Source organism: Triticum urartu, chromosome 1 (assembly GCF_003073215.2).
Source record: "Triticum urartu cultivar G1812 chromosome 1, Tu2.1, whole genome shotgun sequence".
In the NCBI taxonomy this organism is placed as follows: domain Eukaryota; kingdom Viridiplantae; phylum Streptophyta; class Magnoliopsida; order Poales; family Poaceae; genus Triticum; species Triticum urartu.
The window spans coordinates 204,320,538-204,339,987 of NC_053022.1; the positions used below are offsets into that span (position 1 = coordinate 204,320,538).

The 19,450-nt window shown below is 42.0% G+C and overlaps 1 protein-coding gene across 1 annotated transcript in view; it reads right to left on the reverse strand.

Moving 5' to 3' along the window:
- The window catches only part of LOC125523646 (sucrose transport protein SUT3-like), a 39,339-nt gene extending 22,423 nt beyond the window's left edge, over nt 1-16,916 (reverse strand). Inside the window, exons 1-5 of the mRNA XM_048688732.1 lie at nt 16,761-16,916; nt 11,171-11,236; nt 10,734-10,832; nt 10,569-10,633; nt 10,395-10,479 (exon numbers count right to left, since the gene is read on the reverse strand). Of these exons, the coding sequence (XP_048544689.1) occupies nt 10,395-10,479; nt 10,569-10,633; nt 10,734-10,832; nt 11,171-11,236; nt 16,761-16,916 (471 nt within the window). The remainder of the gene's footprint in view (nt 1-10,394; nt 10,480-10,568; nt 10,634-10,733; nt 10,833-11,170; nt 11,237-16,760) is intronic.
- Between the last annotated feature and the right edge of the window lie 2,534 nt (nt 16,917-19,450).

Below are 19,450 nucleotides of genomic sequence, written 5' to 3' on the forward strand. Positions count from 1 at the left end.
ATTATGATATTACCATGTTATGTTTGCATAATTCTTATAATAAACTTCATATGCCTTGCCATGACCACCTTTGTATGGTAAATGTTCTTGGTAATGCCTCACATGTTGTAACAAACATGATGAATAGTTCTTCTTTATGTTGTTTTGATTTCAAGCATAATAGTGCTATATGTATAATTTGTGGTTAACATTTTCCCATCCATAAAATAAGAATGCTGTGTGTCATGTTAAGTTTGTTGACTAATTGTTCTTCCATACAACTTGACTGCATTTATACCCATGCTTTGCACATGTCATTCCATAATTTTTTTTCAAAACTCTACTTGCTTGCTTCAAACATATAGAGTTTGGAGTGTAACAATGTTTATTCTATTGCACATGAGAATGCCCCCACAGACTTCTCCCATATGATTGGAGATTTTTTTTGTACCATGTGCAACATGTTTTTTCCTTCCTTGCACAATATGCGTAGTGCCATGGATATAAACATTGATGCACATATTATTCATGCACTTTGAGTTTAACAGTGATGTACAAATGAACAAACACATCGTGATGGATGATCTCTTTATCTACCATGCACACATATAATTAGTTTTGTCTTTTGCATGTGTAGGACGTCACGACTACTTCTCAACTCATACTCAACATGAGGTTACAAAACGAGCTCTTTAGAGCAAACAAGGCGTAGGTCTCCATGGAGTATCATTCCTATCTTCTTCTTCATGACACGAATTCACGTACCTCTTCTAAATTGCACTCCAATGATTCTTTGGTATCTTCCACTACATATGTTTTGCCCATATTACCATATTCACAATGCATGGTTTAATCATTACTATTCCAATGACATGCCTTTGTGACCCATGCTCTGCATTATAAATGACCCATCACTGTGTTACTTTTATGTGTATTTACAAGCTTGGCAGAGTAACTTTCTTTTATCATTTTAGATCTTTCACCCATAACTTTCATGATGCTTGTTGTGTTGGGGGTGGCATGATGTCACATTTTTGTTTATGTAGGAGTTCTTGCCTACACAATGAAACTTTTGCCATGGTTTTGTTTTGCATATACCTTGTGTGTTGCATCACCCATGATGAATAATTGCTCTTTCCATACGGTTGATGGCAACCATTTCCATGCTTTTCACAGGCTTTGTTTTGAATATTGTCTAATAATTCCCATTGTTGCCACCATCATGTTGAATACTTGCTATATTATATGTGCTGAGTGTGACATTGCTTTATTCTTGCACGATAAGGCCCCCATAGATTTCTCATATATACTTACATATTTTTACATGTTACATGTGAAGCATGCTTGTTTTCCTTATTTACAGCATGCATGTCATTTCTATGACATATGCATAAATACACCATATATTTATCAACCGTATTACTTGCTAATGGTATGCGCAAGAGAAGAGATGGGTATTGATGGATGACACATTTTTTGTACCATGAACGCACATTATTTTCTTTGTTTTGTGCATGTGTAGGCCTTTAGTACATGATGATTGACAAGCTCCATTTTTGTGGTAACTCTGATCTATCCCTTCTCTATGGTGATGATGTTTTAAGTAGAGGGAGACTCCTCTTGAAGGGTGCGGAGAATGACATGAGAAATTGCATCCGACGATCATCAACATGGCTTTGTCTCCATCGCGAAGGGTCACATGCATCACATCTACTAACATGAATTCTGCCTTTTATGCATGTCTACTTGATTCTCTCATGGATGGTATAATACTTGATGCTCCTTCATTTGCACATATAAGTTGCCTAGTGACAATTGTGCAATGGAGGGGAGCATGCACAAGAAAGAGCTCACACCATTTGTAGTGGAAGATGGGGAGCGAAAGAAGAAACACCAAGACACTCACGTGGCGAAAGACGGGAAAGGATGGCCACATCCAAGTGGCCAATATAACAAGCTCATCCCGCCCGGTTACACTAGCAGGAACCCGAGAAAACCTGACATTTGTTCCTATTATACCACCCACTTACCCCGATGTAAACTGTTGGAGCATGCCACCTACCTCCAATGCCTGGCAAACACTCGCCTCACTAGTCGGTTATATCAGCGAGGAGGACCCCATATAACCACCACATGCGCGCAACTTTTAGGCGACTAGCCTATGTATCTTTTTGTCCTCATTTACCCCGTTGTGGGTGGACCTATATATACCCATCCCCCTCCTAGATGTTTAGCTAAGAAATGACAATACATTATAGCTTAGCTCATGTACCTGCCCTTGTGGGACCTCTCCTTGTTAAGATGACTCCTCATATAGTACAAGGCCACCCTTTGAAGTGAATACTCGTTTGGAGTTCAAGACCTCCACTTCTGGAGAAGGTTCGTTCCATGAAATTCAAGCCATCCATGTCTTATGACTTGGGGAAGAATCTTCCACCTTGTTGTTTGCTTCACCAATGAATTTTTAAGAAACAATGGGAACCATGTGGTGTGGATGTATGATTACAAGAGGGTGTCGCCTTGGAATCACTAGTTTTCCATGTGTTTTCCTTCATTTGTTTGTGATTCCTCATGATTTCCTCCATTTCCTTGTGTTGTTCCGCAAATACACCTAAAATTCATGAAGATCGGGCCACCCTTGTGATTCCAGCGCCGATCCAAGGCTCCACCGGTGTATGGTGGAGGCCACCATAGGATTTTGTCATCAGCGTGCGGCATGGTACTATGGTTCTCCAGCATATGACAGACATTTTACCCCACGCATGCACGGGCTTTGGTGTGCCACAATGCTCCATGGTGGAGGCCACCCTAGGATTTTGTGAAAATTTAGGGACTTGTTCATAAATTGCTAAGAAAATGGAAGTAGTTTGTTATAATGAGTTCCTTGGTTCTCCCCATAAAATAATTGTGCAAAAACACATATGCAGTTTGCCGCTCTCATGCCATGGAGCCTAGAACATAGGGGAAAAACAATTTAGAAAAACTTGTAGATCGCTTCGATGTGTCAGGATTCGCTACTATTCGAGAAGTCAACATCCTCATGTGGAAAATATTTCCGGTAGTTCACTTGTTGGCGCTGAAAATTTCACTTTGAGTTCACTAAACTATACTTAGCCGACTTCTATTAGCAAAGCTCAGTTCAGTTGCCCCTTTGATGCAGCTCACTTGTCAATTTGGACTGCGCCAAAACACGAATTCTAGTTTTTATTAACTGCTCTTAAACCATAAGGAACTAGGAAGATGACGTCTAGTTTTTTTCCTCTTCGATATGTTTTCAATAATATACCATCTACATCATTTTCGCATGCGATAAAAAGTCTAAAAAATACTATCGATGTCGCTCGATGGGAAAAACTCCGTTTTCAAAATTGCCATTAGAATGCAATGAAGCTTGAAAAGTGTGTCACATAAAAAAGGGGTCACCTAATCCATAGCTTTCCACTAATATACTTTACGCATGATTTTGACAAACAATTTGATAATTGACTCAACAGTTATACCAAAAGCCACGTCAAGTTTATAAGTTTTCACTATTTAAATTTTGTGGTTTCTCTATTGTAGTTCAAAGTGCTTGCCGAATAAGTGTTTGTCAATTAAATATGTGTTATGTTAGTGTACCCATGGAGATGCAATCTAGCTATTCACCCCACTCATGATCCTGGCAGCTAAACTAGTAGAAAATCCAGAGAGAGAGAGAGAGAGAGAAAACATGCACCTCACTGACAGGTGTGGGTCCATACTGCTCGCCTCTCCCCAGAGCATCCTTACATCAACCTACACTTTTTGTCACCCCCTCCTCACAATTCCACTGTCCTCCCAAAACATTGCTGCTCTCCTCTCCAGCCGACCTCACCTCCCCTCTCGCCCCTACCAACCAGATCCAACCACCACTCCCCCAAGCAGCTGATGACACCACCTCTCCCCTTGCCTCCACCACACCTCTTCCTGGAAGGAGATGTGCTCTGGAAACCAAAATCATGGGTGGAGGTAGAAGTGGCGCATGAACCCATGGAGAGGAGGAGGTTAGTGTGCTCCTTCTGTGGTCACAATGTGGTCCTCACCATGGGTGACGAGGAAGACACGAGGAGACAAGATCTAGACAAGAACCGTCAGAATTTGTCAAGCTCACTATGTCACATCATCGTCGTGCCTATCCCCATCCCAGGATGGCGAGAACAACAAAAACATATCCCCTACCCTCCTCACTATAGTAAATAATTGACACCAACTACCTCCCTCTAAGGTGGGATCTAGTGATGTGCATCTGTTCTAGGCACATGACACGTTGGCCGTGAGGTCTTCCCCCGCCATTGCTTGAATGTCGAGCAGGAGCCTCCTACTCCCCATCAGGATCTGGCTGGCAAAACACTGATTTGTTTGTGCGCTCTATGATGCAATGTGTCACCATCACTTGGGTCCTTCCCATGTCTGTCTTGCTTTCTCTTCACTAGATATGACCGGTGAGCTGAAGTTGGTTGACATCGCGGACGCCGACCGTCCACCTCCATCACCACGAGGGTCTCTGAATCAAGAAATTGGCGAGCTCCCCTCCTCCACATCCCCGTAGTAGAACTTTGACTGCACATTACGATGTATTTTCTCATGTTGTAACTTAGTGGTTGACCCATTACAACTTAATGATTGATCAAGTAGAACTTAACAACATATTGTATTTGTAGAGATCTTCGTGTGAATTGACAAGTAGTTTGTAATATTTGGCACTTCGTGTAAAATTTTAGGCACTTCGTAATCATTTGGCACTTTGTGTATGTGTGGCACTTCATAACAATTTGGCAATTTGTTGTAAGTGGACCTTGACATGTCTGGCCGTAAATAGCGATTTATTTCTCCCCATCCATGTTTTATTTTACTTTTTCATAGGCACTCGACGCAGGGATACAACCATTCCTAATTCTCCTCGGAACATTAGGTCGGTCGGAAAGAAAGCATGGTGTAGCTGGCATCAGCATCTCTTGTTAGGTTTGCATGCACAAGGGTGGTGGGTATGTCTCTTTATGTGTCCCGTGAGGCTTTGATCTTTCCATGTACAATTCCCCTTGTCATACCACCACTATTCCACACTCGCTATTTGTATTATATTGTATCATTACTTAGCCAACACCTACTTTTCTATTTATGTTCTTCGTTACCTTGCAAAGCTACATATTTATACCCATTTTGTAGTTTTATTTCTTCTTTCTAGATAAGAAAATGGTAAGTGCATGTTGGATTGCATTCATGGCAGATACAGCCTGAAGACATATAGATCTTACCATTAGCTCTTTGTGGGTTTGACACTCCATACTTACCACTTATTCCTTCTTTAGAAAGTACTACGACAGTTTCCTTGCACTGGGGATTATCAAGCTCTTTCCAGCGCCGTTGCCGGGAGCAATAGAGTAGGATGAAAATTATTTTGTATGTTTTTTTGCTTTTATCACTAAGTAGTTTCGTTATTCTTGTTCTTGTTTTCTTTCTTTAGTTGGGGGTAAAATTTTAAAATGCAAAGTTAATAAATTACTTGCACCTTTATACACTGCTTAACGCTTTAACGAAAGCGCTGCCACGGAGACAACACGGAAGTTTTAGAGAGTCTTATTCTTCTTTCGTGTGCTATTTTTTTCAAAAACAAAACAAAAATAAAGAAGGGAAACGAAAACCTTTTCTTAAAAAGATAAGTGGTTGAATAGTTGTGCATTGAAGAAGTGAGGGTCGACCTTGAACACTTTGCTCATGCTCATGGAAATAATGTAAAGATTCCCATGGAAGTTTCTCATAAAAATAACTATCCCCATGTATAAAACACTATACCATAAAAATGAAGTGCCAAGGTTTGCCCATAGGATGTTTAAATTGCATATTTGATGTGTGCTCGCCGGAAACAGAAAGTTTTGTTGTCGTAATTAAATTATTATATTTTCCTTGAACGTGCTAATTTTATGAATTTTTTAAACAATATTGTAATAATTTTTTTATTACTTCCTAATCTTTCACAATTTTTGGAGCTTTAGAAGTATATGTTTAGAATTAGTTACTATAGACTATTTGGTTTAGACAGATTGTGGTTATAGTTTTTTATCCGCTCATTCTGAATTTTCATGGCTTACATTGGGGGATATAAATTGTGAAAATGATAGTGTATAGTAGCTAATGTTTGAAAACAATTATGTAACTTGTCTTCACAGTACATGATTTGGTGATTTATATTTATGTATACTGGTCTATCTCACGAGTTCTATTGAATTTTCTATGGATGAAAATTTTAAAACTCACGGGAGATATCGATACGAGAGAAAGTTGGAGAGATGCAAGATCTGAAGATTGGGGATGCCCGAGGGATCCCCGAGAAATATTTTTAAGATATCTCAAACTCCAAGCCTCAGGATGCTCTGGCATCCCCTTCATCGTTTTCAACAACTAAAGGTATGTCTTGGTTGAGCCTATATTTTATTCACATGATATGTGCAAAGTATTAGAGCATCATTTTTCTTTTTCTTTTCAATAAATTTACACTATGCTGGTTGAGGATGATTTCTTAGTGTCCATGGTTAGTTTATAGAATAATCCATGCAGTTCACTTATAATATCTCTTGATTATGGCTTTATTTATCCGTCACTTAAATCTTTTGAGCTTGGCTTTATAGGATGCTTTGTGTGCTTCAATTATATCTTTTGAGCTTGGATATTGGTCTCTTTATACTAATGTTATTTGTAGAATGCTCCACGAACTTCACTTATATCTTTTCGAGTATGGATCAAATTATCATTGAAAGTGGCTTTGAAGAGGTCAACTTTAGATAGTATTGATGTCACTATTTAGGAGGTTGATGCAATTCAAGTGGATTACATTATTATTGAAAGTGGGATGGAAGAGGTCAAACTTTAGTCATTAGTATTGATCCCACTATCATGCGGAATCCCTCATTGAGTAAGTATGATCATTTACTCTTGTGCTTCACTTATATCTTTAGAGTAAAATTTAAGAATGAATTAAATGCCATGTGCTTCATTTATGATATGTATATTGAGAAGTAAACATGCATCCTCTGTTTACTTCATTAAAATAGAAGTGAATATGATAGTGCATATATTTAATCAAGCAAGAGAGTTATATTATAATGACAAAGAGCATTAGTTGCATTAAGTTGAACCTATTATGTTGTGGTGGTAAGTATCTCCCAATGAAGGACAGATGATTGGCTTGGCACATGCTTACACATGTTTGATAAATTCTAGTTTAGCCTTAGAGGTATTCAAGGTTTGAAGGTTATCATCGGGATTTTATTTCCTCAATAATGTTACTATTAGAGAATCAATGATTAATGTTTTTGTGCATGGTAAAGTCGTTGCCCACAGTCTTTTGCTAGCCTTTTCTAGTACTAAGCAGAATTACCGCTTGTGCATCCAATCCTTGAAACAAGTTTATGCCACAAAGTGTCCACTGTACCTGCATATACATGGTATTTCACCACCATTCCAAGTAAATTTGCAAGGCCACCTCTAAAACTTCAAATAAACTTATATTTTGTGTGCTCGTAAAACTCATGGAGCGGTGGGGGTAGTCACTATCTTCCGTACTAAATGTGCTTTACTTAGGATGTGAGTTTACTTTGCTTGTTAAGTTTATGATATAGCTTGTATAGGGATGCCCAATCCTAATAATATATTTTTGAAAAAGAAGTTGAAAGTTGGCAGGCACCCATGGATTCAGCTAGCCATGGTTTGTGTTGGTTATGCTGGAGGAGTGTTGATGCATGGCAACCGCTCTTAATGTGTTTAGAATGGAAGGAGATGGAAACCATTGTTGCTAAACCGTTGACAGGAAAAGTACACATCTCAAAAAAGTTATCTCTATTTTAAACAAATGAGTTCTGGTGCATGTTAATCTCTACTTCTCTCTGTGAAGGGCCTATATTTTTTACTTTTATTGTTGAGCCAATTCCATCTTCTTTTTCTTGCGGCACCAGGTATTGAGTATGGCCATCACTCTTAGCTTTGTATGCATTCTCATAGTAGTAATTTGTTGAGCATTGTATAAGTATGATGGTTATGTTCAAATTGCGGTACCTAGTCATCATCTATACTTCATTGGTTGCTTTATGTTTGTAATATAATCCTAAAATATTAACAAGATACTTCATGACCACTTTATTATATGTTGAACTTAATGGAATGATGTTACTTGTTTTTAGAATTATCATTGCCTATGTGATCAAAGGTTTTCTCTATCCTACAATTCACACTTCAAAAATTATTCTTGTTATCATCTACCTACTCGAGGACGAGCAGGGATTAAGCTTGGGGATGCTGATACGTTTCCAACATATCAAATTTATTTGAAGTACTCATGCTATATTAACATCAACTATATGCGGTGTTCAGGTTTTGCTGCAATTTTATATTATTTTTCTAGACTAACCTATTATCTAGTGCCTAGTGCAAGTTGTTTTCTGCATATTTTTTCTTTCGTGAAAAATCAATATTTAGGAAGTTCAAAATACCGCGGCAATTTACTCTGACTTTTTCTGGAATATATGTTATTTTTGAGCGAAGGAACAACGCAAGACAGTGCCTGAGGGCCCCACACGACCAGGTGGTGTGCCCACCCCTAGTTACGCCATGGGCTCATTTGGGGGCTGTGGATCAGTTAGAGCTCCTTTTTATCTGCAGGAAAGCTAATTTATGGAAAAAAAATCCCTCAAAATTTCCGTCCGGTCGGAGTTACGGACCTCTGACTATAAAAGAAACAGTGTTCGACTAGAAAATAGTGGCGAAAAACAAAGATATATGGAGAAGAGATCCAATATCAGAGGGGCTCTCGCCCCTATAGGAGCCATGATGGACAAGGATCAGAGGGGACAAACTCTCCCGTCAAGGGGCATGCCATGGAGGAAGAATTCGAAGCGGGGCTCTCAACCTCTGTCTCCCGGTGGTGCTGGAGTGTCGTTAGGGGAACCATCATCGTGGCGATTGTCTTGATGAACGTCACCGTCTTCAACAACATCTCCGTCACCTTCTTCACCTCTTTTCAGTAGTCCACTCTACCAGAACCCACTGGAATCCCCTACTTGACATGGTGTTTTGGTGCTATGAATTATTACCCAATTATTTGTGTCATCACTATTATGTTTGAGTAGATTCTTGTTGTCCTTTGGGTTAATTGGTAAATTTCCATGTTTGGTTGAGTTGCTTGTTGTTATGTTACTATCCTTTGGTGTCCATCATATGAGCTCGCATGCGGATCATGCCATAGGTTTAGTTGTAAGTTGGTTGGACTATGCATATGGGGGCAGGAGTGACAGAAACCTCGTCGGACCATATAAATTTATACATATAGGATTGAAGGGGGACCAATATATCTTGCTGCTATGGTCGGGCTTTACCTTAATGAACTTCTTAGTAGTTGCAGATCCTTGCTAATAGTTCCAATCAGAAGTGCATAAAATTATGAGTAAGGGATGGCATGCTAGCAGAGGCCTCTCCCACATATAAACTTGCGTCGATGATCGATTTAGTAACTTAGTTGATTGCCTAGGGACAATTCTGCACACCATACCACCACTATTCCACGCCCGCTATTTGTATTTAATTGTATCATTACTTAGGAAGCACCTACTTTTACGGTTATGGTCTTCGTTACCTTGCAAAGCTACCTCTTTGTACAAACTTTGTAGTTTTATTTCTTGTTTCTAGATAAAGCACACACTCGGTTTACATAGGGTTGTATCAGTGGTAGATAGGAGATGGGGGAATGTTGATCTTACCTTCAGCTACTTGTGTGTTCGACACTCCATACTCACCACTTCTATCTTTGGAAAGTGCTATGGAAATTCCTCACACTTGGGGATTATAGCGTACTTGTCGCAGTTTGTATTGACTTGGCACATTAGGTTTGTTGATGTTTTCCCACATTTATGTTATCACAATTATTAACCATAGATTAATTGAAAATATTTCATTATTGTCAGCAATGTCAAACAAATGTTAGTTAAATACAAACAATTTTCACATGAAGATAGAGAGGTACTCAATTTTGAATTATTCATGTGGGTAGAGGCATGATGTTGGGTGGATACATGACATGACGTGTGTACGGAGGAGAGTGGATATGATTTGACTCAATGTTTTATGAAAATGCAACAAATGGAACGTGTTGAAATTTCTTCACATATCTCAAGACTTAATGGATGGCTTACATAGAATCTCCCTGGTTAGTGCCTGACATGATTATTATTTTCTATACCTATGAAGAATTGCCATTTTATCTAATGATTCTTTTGCCCCGTGGATTTAACTAGTACTAAATCTTCATAACAATTTTTTTGACTGAAAGTAATAAATTTTTATAGTCTAGACTACCAAACTTAACTATGAAATATGTCGATATGCTCTTGACCAAGCATGCGCAGACTCACTTGCACTGTGTTATTGGAGAAGTCGAGCAGCCAAAAGCCCAAAATGAAGGCGGCAGCCGCACGGTACCGAGGCCCAGTGTAATCTCTGTACAAATCTCTCGTCAACTTAGTGTTAGATTTTCGTAAGATTCTTTACTTTGCTACTATATGCCTAAAATTAAAGATTTAGCTTACTTGCAATCATCCTTCGTGTCCCCAAGTGCGTACCCGATGTCCGAGGAGAACCCAACAATTATAACCTACGGGGTCACACATATGAGTGTGGCAACACATTAGTGACTGTTCATAATAGGTTGATGGTGTATGTCAGCAGAAGAGGTATGATTGCATGGTACTCACCGATATGGAGATGACGATGCATCCCGAGAGGATAAACGGTCTCCGCCTCCCTAGTGGCGAACCGCACTTGTCACTAGAGAGACCCACGCATGGTTGCACCTTCATGAACATACGATGCATGCATTAATTTGAAATATATGCTTCACAATAAACTCACGGGGAATACGCCAACTCCTGAATGAATCAGAAAAATCATGTGCTTTGCTCAAATGATGGATAAAAGTGATGTGCACTTTATATCACTTCTTATTCTTTTAATAAATATTCATGAAGTTGCACCATGAATTTATTGCTTTTATAGACCACGGTTCAAAGTATAACAAATAAAATAAGCAACAGGTGTGCAGGTTTTCCTCTCTTAAGTTGTTAGAGAGTTGTCTTATGGAAATCAAACAATAACTCCTTGTTCTACAAGATCCATTGTCATAGTTACTTACAATTAATCCAGCAATAGGACCACAGAGCCACATAACTGAAGTAAGAGCGTGAGGTATTCCCAATGTCTGTCGAAGCAATAGTAAACATATTAAACCATGTTAATGAATCCAAGCATGTATACGCTACAATGATTGTAACTATAAATCTAACATAGTTTCTTAGTATAACTTCAAAACAAACAATGTTTCGGCTATCTTCAATCAAAATTATATCACATATCACACACATGCGAAAATTATAGCATGTTCGATATCTTTCCACCTCCATAAAAGTTCCAAATTTGACTCATTCCTCTTAGATACGGCTCCACGTTCTAAAGCTTAGAATGAGGAACACATTCTCTCACATCTCTAGCTCCCTAATCTCACATCTCTTATTAATATCTGGCATCTTTATTAGGCCAATGATAAATGTGAGATAAGCTAATTTTTCCATGCAACAGACTCCATCCAGATCCGCATGAAATATAATTTCTAGCATAAATCAATTGGCATTCGTCCCGCACCACCATCCAAAGCATAAGTACGAACGATGCCATATAAAAGAACAATATTGTAATTAGCCTGTCAAAGCCCATGATAACTCACTCTTATCATCCCCCATTTACCATTGTTGCCCCCCAAGCACTGTTCACTTGAATTAACATGTGTATCACATCTTGTAACATTGTGTCTAAGGGAGGCCCCACCACCAAGCACAACCCCAGGAACAGGTATTACTGATCGACAGTGTCGACCCATTGACATAGTGATGCGGAGCATCCCATGGTCATCCCCATGGACCTACCATCGTCTCATCAAGTGCCTACCGGACCCATGACTCGATCACGTGCAAGAGCCCTTGGAACCGAGGTGACATCTCTCCTCTCACAATTCCACCTCGATGCGCATGAAGCATGGCTACTACCCCATATGGATACCTTGTGCATACTCAGGTACAATGGAGAAGATAAGGAGCAAGGACAAGAAGAAGAGGAAGATGGACGAGAAGACGGAGAAGAAGAAGGGATGCAGGAAAAGTCCCAGCCACCGGACGACCGACCAGGACCGGACGTCCGGCGCCTGAAGCCTCAGCCGAACCCCAGCGAGCGGACGTCCGACCCAGACCGGACGACCGGTGCCCCTACACCCGAAGCGAACGAGCGGACGTCTGATCCGGACCGGACGACCAGCGCACCAGCACCCGAGCCAACATCTGCGGAAGTCCGGAGCTACCGGACGTCCGGCACCCCCATCACAGAGCAGAACCAACGGACGACCGGAGGACACCGGACGTTCGGCGGCTCCTGAGACACCGGACGACCGGTCCCCAGCGGACGTCCGGTACCTGGCTGCGTCCATATTTGGGCCCGAGGCCCATGTACCCCTTCACTTCGCCCCATTTGCACTTAGACTATAAATAGACCTCTTCCACCTCCTAGCTAGGGTCAACGTTGGTTTAGCTCATACTTCGAGATAGAGCTCCGCTCATCCATCCCGATCTTCTCCTCGAGAGAGACTGCGGCCCCTCTTTGGAGAAGATCAACTTGGATTCAAGACCCCCTCTTGGGCGGCCCCATCAAGACCTCCTTCTAGGAGAAGAACCGGTTACTTGTATCATCCTTTGTTGACCTTGTATCATCGTGTATCTCTTTGTGTTTCGAGGATCTAGCACATGTGTAATCGAATCTTGTTGGTTTGAGTGATTCTCTCTTGTTTTCCCTCGTGAATCCCCTCATGTTCTTCATGTTTCTCTTTGGGATCCGCTCCTTTCGTGAAAGATCGGCCATCTAGGGTTTCACCCTACATCACATAGCTCACCTAAGCGCTCTTCTCCTGGGTGAGAGAGACATAATAGTGCATCAGTGGCCTTGGTGCCAAGCACGTTTCCTACATGGCCGCATCGAGGGAAACCATCTCAAGCTCCACAAGAACCATATGAGCAAGGTTGTGGGGAGGAATCAAAGAAGTGTGACTCGAAGGAAGTACTTTTGTTGAATGTATCAAAGTTCCAAAGAAAAAGTACTTGTGATAGCTCACCAATGAAGTATTAAACATCGCAATAAGGGCAAGTACGAAAGTGGTTTGAGGTGGGGAGAGTGACAGGTGCGGCTGGAGAGGAGGAGGGCATCATCATGGTCAGAGTGAGTTGAGAATAGCTAGAGTACGAGCAACTGGTGAGAACTGTGACCAGGACGGACAACTCGTGTCGATCATGCTAAAAATAAGTCATAGATGCAATCATCTGATGATTGTAACCCTATGTGTTTGTGATCTATTATCCAGTCATCCATGAATATTGTCTTTACTTCGAGCAATAAATATGTGATCCGTTGTGGGAGCTTCGAGTTGTATGAAAATGTTATAATGTCCCTAGTCATGGAGGATGTGGGGAAGGGGAGTATAACCATAGACTACTATGTCTATCAATAGATGGCTACACCCAGATGCAATATACATGGAAATGTCAATCTCATGGATGTAGCTTGAGTTGGGAACTCATAGCTAGGATTTACATTTTCAAGATGCGTTAAGTTGTTTATCATTTATTTGTTTCGAGCTCAATGTATGTGACATGTCCTCAGAGTAAAAATTGTCTCATTATCCTTTGGAAGACAATCGACTTGATTAGGGGTTGCCAAACACTACTCCTTTACAAGGTAGTTGTAAAGGTATCTTCCAGGCATGTAGTGAAGCATATTGCAAGGCATGGTTGATTAAGGCATGACCTTTCCCTTATGAATTGCTGAGATTTATTTGGGTCCTCTTGACATATCTGATCACGGATTGCATTACCATACCACTGAGGTTAAGAGTTACCCTCACCATGGATTAGTTCATAGGTCGACAAGAGAGGTTGCAGCCACCCAACAAAGATGACAATCTATTGCATTGTGTTCAACAAAAATATGTTGTGACTCAAGAATATTTCATATATGACATATTGAGAGGTTCATTGCAATGATTTCATGGAAATTAGGAACTAGCATGTCTTGCTTGAGGTCACGGCCAGTTATTACATGAGTTCTAGTTGGCCAGGTTCTAGTTTATAAACTTGGCACCAGAGATGCAACTGATTCATGTGAGTAAGGAGTTACTCAACTACCGGGTTGAGTAAGAGTTACTAGGGTCACTTCGAATGACCATGTTCTCAAGAAACCATGGGGTCACACACATAAGGATTCATAATCGATAGGTCAAATACATTACAAGAATTGTAGCCTGCGTGATCATATGGTTGATCCCTTTGGGGGAAGTCATATAAGGAGGATTGCATTAATTTAGGTCACAAGTGAAATAACCAGTTTCGGGATGCACTCAAGGTTTGGAAAAACCCTCCAACCTGCACAACAGTCTCCTTCCGATGCTTGCGACATGGAAATTATCGGTTCATCTTTGAGCCATTCATTTATAGGTGGATACACTTCATAGGCATTGCACCCATGATGGTCGAACAAGAATTCATCAACGGCTGAAGGTGAGAGGATGTATGGCTACAACTACATCAATGATCATTGTCAACTCTGCTTCCATCATGGGTCAATATATCAAGCGGTAATTTTGTGGGACCATACCTACATCATGATCATAGGTGGTGCGTGGTGGAATATTTTTTGCACCAGCGTAGCCCACCTCGTACCCCAATAGTGGTATCGGAGCAATGCTGGTTGATTCTAGACTCAGATTACGTGTAAATGTTATACTTGGCAGTGTTTAGATGGGGGGCCTATCGCTGAACCGATGGCATATCTGTGAGATTAATAGAGATGAGTTGACTCAGTGTGATTTTGATGAGATCTACTGCATGCTTTGGAGACCCATCACATCATTAAACACATGCAAGTCTTCCAATCATCTCTTCTTATTTTCTATATTTTCAGCAACAAATCAATCCATTAAAGTGTCCTACTAGGTCCCCTACGATTCATATATGGTAAGAATATGCAGAAGTATTATCTAGCATAACTAAATATGTGATCCCACTAACATATTTGTCTCAACATGCAATCGTCCCATCTCAACACGCAACAATGCATAGGAAAAGTCCCACCCCAGCATGCAACTATGCATGAAAAGTTGCTTAATTTTTTCCTTTTAATTATGTTAGTTATATTCGATGAATACTATGGACTATGCATATTAAAATATATTATCAATTTCATCTAACATATTATTAATCAGAAAATTTTATTTCGTGCAACCAAATCTTTACCTAATAATAAAGCAAATAGGGTTTCTTTCGTCCGTCATGGTATTTTTTAGAAAGGTCCCTCTATTTCAGAGAATTCAACCCGCGGTCCTGTTTTTAAGTTAAAACGAATTGTTATTTTCGTATTTTACACAAAAGTCCCTGTCTTTTCTTGAAATCAACCCGCCGTCCGGATTTAAGTCACACCGAACCGTTATTTTACATTTTTTGAAAACCCCCTGATGTTTTAGGTAATTCATCCGCATATCATATTTAAGTCAAACAAATGCTTTCTAAAATCATCCATATCTTTTAAACCGTAACTCCGATTTGAACATGTTATATATGAAATTTGATTAGGAAAATATGTAGAATATGAATATGAGATTATTTTTACCTGTTAAGTATTTTTTAATATTATTTGGAATATATTTGAGTCAAGCCAAATGATTTTCCAAATTTTCTGTATCTTTTAAACCGTAACTTCGATTTTAACATATTATATATGAAATTTTATTAGAAAAATGTGTGGAATCTAAAGGCTTATTCGGAATTCCACCAGCTCCACGAAATTCCAGGAGTTGTATAGTCAGGAAATAGCTGCTCCACAGTTTTTAACTACAACTCCACCAACCCCGGGAGTGGAGTTGTGAATTGGAGGCTTTCCGAATAGGGCTTAAATATGATGTTAATTTTACCTGTTAAATATTTTTAAAATATTGTTATGGAAGAAAACTTATAACTTATAGCGCAAGATCCGTTCTTTTCATATCGACGACGATCCAAATTGCAAATAAACACCCCACTATAACCATATAGGGAAAGAAAATATGGATAACTACCTGAAAAATGTCGCAGTGGAAAACAAAAGATTTCTCATCGCGAGCGTGAGACGTGAGAGAGAGAGAGGGAGGGAGGGAGGGGGGAGGGATGGAGTGAGGCCTTAGGATTAACCATATTCAACACACGTTTTTTGTTGTTTAGTGTGAACACCGAGGCCATCGCCAGCGAGGTTGAGAAGGAGGATAAGCGGCAACACCAATATGATGTCTCGCAAAAATAAAGGAGATGGACCTATTGTGGTCTTGAGTGATGGTTGTTGAGTTAAGAGCGTGTGTTATGTTTTCTCTCCCGTTGCAACGCACGGGCTCTTTTGCTAGTATTATTAAAATATATTGCAACTAATCCCCGTAGCCACGCACAGGGTATCACCTAGTTTCCTCTTAGTTTTCTCCCCTAAAAACTAAATAAGCAAAGTCAATGGTCGGAAAAAACAAACTCAACACTCTCAAATAGGAATGCACAATAACTAACATAGAAACCCTGGTAGAAAATATTTACATTTAAAATATTGCTTATTTTTAGAACAACAATACACACTTTTCGAGGAAAACATGCCCGTGTACACACACGTTTGCATACCTGGACGTAGGGGGTGAGGAGGGAGAGTTGCAGCGCCCAGCCGTACTGCACACCGCCGGCGACCATGCACGCAAGGAACAATCCCACAAGGCTGATCTGGGGTGTAGGCGGGGGCCTGCCGCCGCTCTCGATAGAGAGCTCCATGTGGTCGGCCATCCCGGTCGTTGTCTAACTAGCTAACCAAAAGAGAGAAGGGCCTGTAGAAATTCTAGATTTGAAGGAGATGCAGAGATAGGAAGGGGTGGTCGAGCTTTGTGGATGCATGTAAATGGGAAATATCATAGGAGTCTATGGACACACTTAAACCACGGGGCCATGTAGTGGGGGTGCGGCCATTGATAGCTGGGTAAATGGAGTTATGCTAGTGCGAGGTTGCAGGGGAAGCCACATATTTTTTTCACTACAACCTATTTATAGGAATAGGAGGCCTCACTAGCTAATTTTCCTGGCCTCTGGTGAAGCCACATCACCCTCAAATCGCCCCAAACAACATTCATTCATCTCCATGAAACGACAACATTCCAACCCTGCCTTACACTGCCATGCAAATGCAGAAGAAGATGCTAGATTCCAACGACAACCCGTAAAAACCTCCCGCATCCGTCCGCGGATAGGGGGACCAGTCAGCGGACACGGATGCAGGAGACATCCATCCAATGCTAGCCGCATACATTTTCACAACAACTCAAATCAACTAGATGAAATTCATGCAAACATGGCCGAATTTCATATAAATGATGGATTTCCTATAAGAAGCCAAATTTTCATATAAACATGATGCATTTCAGTACATTTGCATCAGTGGTGCTAGTCCAACTCTAAAGGTATAATTAATACCTAATCTAAATCGCCGCCCGCAGATCCCTTTGTCTTCCACATGTCCGATAGCCCGATCACTGGACTGCCGGGAGCCCTGGAGGTATATGCTTCAGCACAAAGGACGGCTCACTTTCCGACCACTCATCGGAGTGGACCCCCGACTGATACTTCAGCGGGAGGGGAAGGCGGCACCTCCGCTTCCATGAAATACATGTGGGATCGACGAAAGTCGTCGAAAGAGAAGAATTGGGCAAGACACTAGCTGTGTACGCTAGTGTCGCCTAGGCGGTGCCCTTCATGGGACCCAAGTGGCAACGGACTCCCGTGTTCTACTTCTCCTCGATGATGGTGGCAGATGCGGAGGCGCCGGCCACCGACTCGTTGCTCTTCGCGCACCCGGTTTCTGCCTCTGCCTGCATGGCGCGGTCGCAGGCAAGAGAGGCGCATCGCATGCACGAGAGGCATCATCACACACACACGGGAGGTGCAGTCATCAACGAAAGCGATGATGCCCGTGCCGCCGTGCTCCTTGTTGGGATGACATGGAGCAACACGCCACTCATCATCGAGTGGGCCTGGAGATGGCAAGTTGTTGAACCACGCAGCTGCTTGGGGCAGCAACTTGTTCCGTCGGGTGAGGCACGGGGGGGGGGGTTGGAGGAGCGAGCTTCCTCGCTCGTATCTGGTGGGCTTGGTGGGCCACCCAGCTAGCTTGTATGCCGGAGAACTGTTCTTCGGACGCCATCGGAAGAGTGGTGAAGGAGGAGATTGGGGGAGTGGCCGAGGGGTGTGGTTCTTGCCTGGCGTGTTCCCTCATTTAAATAGACGGCGGACAGCAGGAGCTTGGCCGCCCTTGCATTTAATGCCTACTCTCTCTGGACGGAAATGTGGCTGGAGTAGGTTTCTCAGCTTCCATGTGGGGTTAATGGAGGCGTATGAATGTGGCGAGGAGGCGTGTTCAGTAGGGCGTACAATGGGCGGCGCCCTCGGCCGACGGGCCGCTTCAATGGCGAAGGGAGTGAGAGGTCGCATCTACCTTGAGCCATCTTCAATGTGGAGTAGCGTACTCTATAGAGGCATTAATGTGCGTAGCCGGCACCGGGTGGGAGTGCGCGTGGGAGGGGGAGGGTTTTTTGTGGGCCAGGGCAGCCAAAAGCGTGCTTGGGAGCAGTCCGGACTCCCGCAAACCTCCCCCACTTTTGTCTCCGGTTTGCGGGAGAAATCGCGTCCGAACCACCCCGTAGACCGATACAGGTAGGTGTTGGATGGCTTCCGCGGGATAGAGCGGTCTGGATAGTTGTGGGATGTTTATGGGTCCGCCTTGAAGATGTCCTAACTGAGCAGCATGGAGGTGTAGTGCCTAGATAGACAAAAAATGAAAAGAAAAAACATAGACTACATCGTACGCGTCCGTCAGGCGGACATGCCGGCCCACCTGGAGATCCAGTTGTACACCCCAACAGTGGCTTCATGGCCATGCATGATGCGACACTCTCCATCTTGTGCCCCGCAGGAAAGTTCGGGCGGCCTACCAGTAGTCCAACATGGCAGCAGGGACGCGGCCAGGTGGATCCTCTCGGGTTGATGTATCGGGTATGCAGTGGTTCAATGATTGGATTGCAGACCATGGTGTTCAGGAGCTAGACACGGTAGGTGCAAGATTTACCTGGACAAATAGACAGGTTGCTCCCATCGTAAGTGTCTGATATCGGGTGTTCATGTCCCAGAGTGGGAACTCCGCTTTCCACATGCCACCCTGCAGGCCATCACGCGGATTGGCTTCGATCATGTTCCCCTCCTACTCTCATCGCAAGATGAGCGACCTAGGACACCGCCCCACTTCCGATTCTAAACCTTCTGGCTTTGCCAAC